Genomic DNA, 6,000 nt, shown 5'->3' with positions numbered 1-6,000 from the left:
TAATCATCACTATTACTGTTTAATTAAATAATATTTTATAAAAAATTATAAATTCTTGGTTTAAAATTATATTATAATTAGTTTCTAATATTTGGAAAATATTAAGGGTATAAATGGTAATTACACACTGTGTTTGGCTTAATTTATTTTGCATGGCAATATTTATATTGGTAAATTTTATATTTATATATGTATGTATATGAGGCGAGGATATGTGTATATTTATATATATATATATATATAGTGCTGGTTAAGTTTATGCCAGCCCACTAGTCCGATTTTCTGGATGGAAGAGGAAGATCAAAAGGAGCTGCAGCTACTCCCAACTCCACCCTCCAAAACGGCGCCGTCGCCGCCACTGTCGTCTCAGAGACTATCAAGGTTCCCGCCGTCGGATTCCTGCATAAAAGTAAGTCGATCGAGCGGTCACGATGATCTCTACGAAGGTCCATCAGTAGACCTGCAACTCTCGATCAGCTTGCGCCCAATACAGGGGACGTCAAATTGCGTGTTGAACGTGAAGGGCGGCGGCGGGGGAGACGCCGGGTGCGTGGAAGCGTTGAAATGGCAGGCGGCGGAGCAAATCAGATTGGCGGCGATAGAGAAGGCGTATGCAGAGAGAGTGAGGGAGCTGACGAGGAGGGAAATGGAGTTGGCGCAATCGGAATTCGCGAGAGCCAGACAGTTGTGGGAGAGAGCGAGAGAAGAAGTGGAGAAAGCTGAGAGGATCAAGGAAAGAGCTACTCGTCAGATTGATTCTACGTGCATGGAAATCACTTGTCATTCTTGCAGGCAAAGGTTTAGGCCTTGACTTTATATATATATATATATATGTATGTATGTATGTTTCTTGGTTGAAGTTGACGATGGATGGGTGGATGGATGGAGAGTTTATGATTAAGATTGGATTAATTAATTAAGATTGGGGAAGTTGAAGAAGAAATTAAAGTGTCTGGTTTAATTTTTGTTGTTGTTGTAAGATTTGGGGAATAGGATTCCTGGTTGATTCCTGGCAAAACAAAAGAGGGAAAACACTGGAATAAATTGAGTGGCATCAAAATTTGTATAATGCCCATTCAAGATTTTATCCTAATTTCCTTCAATTCTCTCAATAATATATATATATATAACCAGATGAGTATTATTCATTTATTTATATATAATCTGCATACCCATATATCAATATTGATATATAATTTGTTTATGTGTGTGTGTGTATATATGGGGTATAGATTCTGAATCTGTTAATGAGTTTCCCTATATATTGATTAATTAATGGGGAAAGCCGTACCAATCTTTATCAGTGATGGCGGTGCAAAGTGCAGACTTATGGTACAGATTAATGATGGATTCAACACTCCACCGCAACAACGACGTGTCAATACATATATATAATCTATCTATATTGTATGTATAGATATATATATATATATATATATATATATATATATATACACACACCACATGAATTAGAAAACCCACTTATTATCTAACCTTAATATGTTGGTGGCAGCCATTATTAGCCTTTCAATCTTCATCACATTAACTCTTGATTATTACAGTACTAACTAATCTAAACAATACATATGCCTACACACCTGCCTATACACCTATACCTAGCTTATATATAATAATCCCATTTATGTACTTTAACATTGATTCAATCAAGTGATTCCAAGCTGATCGGCAGTGCTGCTAGCTTCCTAATATATATATATATATATATATACAGTCAACGGTACGTGCAGAGTATGAAACATGTATGTATACGTATTTGCAGATATATACACGTATATTGATATAACATATATATTTGCAAGATCTGCATGAGGATTAGTGGGTTAGGAGTTTGTACGTCAAGGTCATTGTTAGCTGTTTAGATGCAGAGATTGTAGCTACAATCAATCAATTCAACAATTATTAATTTGTGTTACCAACTTTGCATGAATGTCAAGCATTGATTCAGATATTTTTATGAACTTACATTTAATATAAACACCACATGACAATTAATTAATTAATTAGTACTAATTAATTTCTGTTTTAATTATAAATTAATTATGCAACATTCATACTTCATCCACCGACATCTTGTCTGATTGTATTTTACTTCGTTTCTAATTTCTGGTTTGACAAAAATTTACACCAACGTTCCATCTCCTTCTATATGGCAATGGTCTATACATGTTTGGTGAGTAATTACTCAACTATAACTGAAAATATATACACATATATATACATGTTAAAAATAATGATTTATAAATTAAAAAAAATATATTTTATCTTAATTAAAATTAATAATTTACAAATTAAAAGAATATTTTTTTATTTTATAATGAATTAACGTTATAGGTATATATTTTTTTTGTTTTTCTTATGGTTCATGAATTAAATTTTAATATATGTTTTTTGAGTTTTCGTTGGTAGATATAATTCACGAATTAGAGTTAATTATGATTTATAAATTTGAAATTTTAAAAATTATATTAATACTTATATATATTCATGTTTCTAAAGATTTTTTTTTTCAACAATTACAAAGGAAAGCTTCAGTCTTTTTATTAGTTTTTTCTTTTTCTTCTTTCTATTTCAATGAAATATAATCTAATATTAGTTTATCTGTTAATTTTTTTTAACAATATATATATATATATATATGTATGTATGTATGTATGTACATAGTTTGTAAAAGAGAAAAACTCCGGGAAACGTGTGACGAACATGACGAACAAGTGTCATTGAACAAGAGGAAGACACCCAGATGATTTGAAGAGGTGGGTACTGATAAATGGAAGTTTATGAGTGACTATATAGTGATAAGGTACTGGATATCTATATATATATATTTATACATATATATGTGGGTGTATGTGGAGTCGTCAAACCTGGCTTGAGCAGAGTGTGAGTTAAGAAGGGTGTGTTTGATATTGATAGAAAGGCAAATGAATCAGAACAAAAAGCAAAGTGATGATCAACAACAAGACAGCATAGTTGCATCCACTTGTATTCAACTTGTTAACTTTTGCTGATCACAAACCCAAACACCCACTACCCATGTCTGGGATGCCAAAAGAAACACACCCATATAGATATACATATATATATATATATATATATACATGTACATGGATGTTGCTTTTGGATACCCAATAAGTCTCCTAAAAAGGCACATATATGTTAGGCTAAGATATCATTATATATAACACTATTCAAGGTGTCTGTCGCTTCAATGGCGTTGTTACGTACTTACCTTTATATTTGTCAGAAACCCTTTAAACATATTACTCAAATAACACATATATACACAAGCATATACATTTAATCTTTCAAACATGACATGTCTTCAATCATACACTGACTTTAATTTGATTCTCTCTTGAGGTCAAGACATAATCTAGTGGGGCAACCCATCTTCAAACTTTCAAACTTAGGTCCGATCCATGACAACTACGTTTCCAGGACACCGTCTATGCACACACACACATATATGTATAATATAACTCAAAGCATTGGAAATTAAGTACTAAATTTTGTTATTGTAAAAGGCATGTAATTAGTTTCTTTATTTGGGTTCTCAGGATCTTCTTCAACACCTATCTAATTAAGGATCCAGATAGAGGGAAACTTCCTTTTTCATATTCTTAACACCTTCCTCTCATCTTCTTTTACCACCCAATTTGTATTCTTCCCCATACAACTTCTATTAATTAAATGGTTTTTCATTTTTTATTTTCAACCCATCTTTAGTTAATGTGTAGATATATATATATATATATATATATTTATATCTACACATTTTTCGTTTAAATAATTAAAAATATCTTGAACTAGTATAGATCGAGACTACATTTTTCTCGAACAATTTGTTAAATAATATTTATTTTTTATTAGAATTTTACTTAATTTACATTATGCATTATCTAAGAAGTATAAGTAGTAAATTTCATCTATGTAAATTTTATTTAGCATTTAAGAAAATAATAAACAATGAATCTTTAAGAATTGAAATTATAATTTAAGATAACAATAAGTAAAAAATATATATATATATATATATATATATATATACCTTTTTAATGTAATTTAATTATTTAAAGCCTTATCGGTGGGTTAAAAAATTTATATCAGAAAATCATATCAATATATATCAACTCACTCATTGTAGGTATTAATTACTGTAGTTCTAGCTTGAATCATAGGTCATCAAAGTTTAATCTATACATATATATATATATACATGTATATTGATCCGAGCTCAAAAAATATGTCTGACATCTTTTGGGATAACAAATATTGGAATTAAATTTATTGTAAAAGTAATACACTGTATAAGAAAACATGTTTAGTACGGATGGATTTGTCGACTGAATTTTTCATTGATAATTTACTTTTTCCTGCAGGTGGTATGTATATATATGGGTATATGACAGTATATCATGAACGATCGTGTTTATATTTGTCATTAAATAATATATAGAGTTGTAATTACCCACATGAAAAATTAATATCATATTAAAAGACAAGGGTGTGATATGAACTTTTCTTGGATTGTAGAGAAAATTGAAATTGGAAAGCTCTAAGAAAGAGCTAATTATATGTTTGTATATGTATATATATATATATAGATACAAGAGGGTATCCAGAAGTGAATGTACTTGTGGGTTCAGAAAACCAAAAGGGTAGTTCTACATGTGATTGCTTACTGCTTTGGAGATAGTAAAAAGTCTGATGACAGTGGGAAAATTCATGAAGAAGGTCCTTAATTAATTAAGTATAAATTAATACAATCTCATATATATATATATATATATAATTAAAATAGGACTGGGTATACGTACACCCGACATATGACCACTTGCATTATAGGTACGTTTGTCATGTATCGTTTATTTGGATATATATATAATTATCAGAGAAATGGAAGAAGCCATCAATCTATCTTCTTCATAAAAGTTGAAGTGAAAGGTTGAAGATGTAGGACATACACACAATTGCCGATCTATCAAACAAGTCATCATGACAAAACCTTAACATTTGTCTTTTCACATTTGTCCATACCTTACCCTCCTCTGATGCTACTGTACAAAATCTATAATTTGAATATGATATTTATGTGTATCTATACATTTAATCACAAACGTATATACACGTTGTAATTGACTAGGGTTAGTTTCAAGTTTTAACGGGGATTTTTATTTGAATTACATATCAAGTAATTTTAATCAGACTCCATTGAATATTTTATTTAAAGAGTTTTATTTCTTATATTATTAATGTATAAATATTTATGAATTTTATGTTTTTAATAAAAATATAGATAGTGTAAGTTCTTATACATGATTTGTCTGTTCCAATATAAAAAAAAATAAGCTATCGAGTGCGTTAGTAACAAAAAGAATTAACTTCACATGATCTGTCAAAATTTTTATAGTAACCTTATAAACTATATTACATAAGTCAAAAAGATATAGATACAAAAATGTGTAACTGATTAAAGGAGTTCATAACGAAAATTTTTCAAATAAGGATAATAAGTATTTTATTTAGAACTGTCGACGTCTCTTTTACGTCTTAAAAAAGTTTATTATTAATGACAACTAATTAACTTTAAAACTTTTTTTACTTTGAAAAATAAAAAAGAAATCTAGATAATTTTTAAATAAAATGTCAGAAGAATTATCACAATTTCATATATTCAAGAGTAATTCATAATAATTTTAAGATTATCTTTATCTTAAACATGTAAAATTAAATATTATTCTATTATCATTGATCTAGACGAGCAATTTATTAGGAGAGAAGTTCTTGTTTTAATACCTAATTAATTCATGATCATTAAAAGAAGATATAAAGTTTGTATTTATTTTCTTCTTACAAAAAAAGAATAATAAAAAATTCATATTAACATACTTTTAGTGGGCAAACAATTATTTTAAACTTATGGCTTCTTAATTAAATATTGTTTAGATTCAAGATCCACGTTTTCTTTTTTTGTCAGTT

At 29.0% G+C, this 6,000-nt stretch overlaps 1 protein-coding gene across 1 annotated transcript; it reads left to right on the top strand.

Moving 5' to 3' along the window:
* The first annotated feature begins 255 nt into the window (after positions 1-255).
* Positions 256-1,163, top strand: LOC110820518 (SHOOT GRAVITROPISM-like protein). Its single transcript, XM_022050007.2, has one exon. The coding sequence runs from the start codon at positions 287-289 to the stop codon at positions 809-811; it is 525 nt and encodes a 174-aa protein (XP_021905699.1). The 5' UTR covers positions 256-286; the 3' UTR covers positions 812-1,163.
* Positions 1,164-6,000: the final 4,837 nt, after the last annotated feature.

The sequence above is a fragment of the Carica papaya genome, chromosome 9 (assembly GCF_054855325.1).
Source record: "Carica papaya isolate Zhongbai chromosome 9, ASM5485532v1, whole genome shotgun sequence".
Classification (NCBI taxonomy): Eukaryota; Viridiplantae; Streptophyta; class Magnoliopsida; order Brassicales; family Caricaceae; genus Carica; species Carica papaya.
This window is presented reverse-complemented; position numbering and strand designations above follow the sequence as displayed.

Excerpts from the sequence above, each read along its gene's own strand:
- LOC110820518 (XM_022050007.2), top strand. The coding sequence starts at position 287 with ATGGAAGAGGAAGATCAAAAGGAGCTGCAGCTACTCCCAACTCCACCC.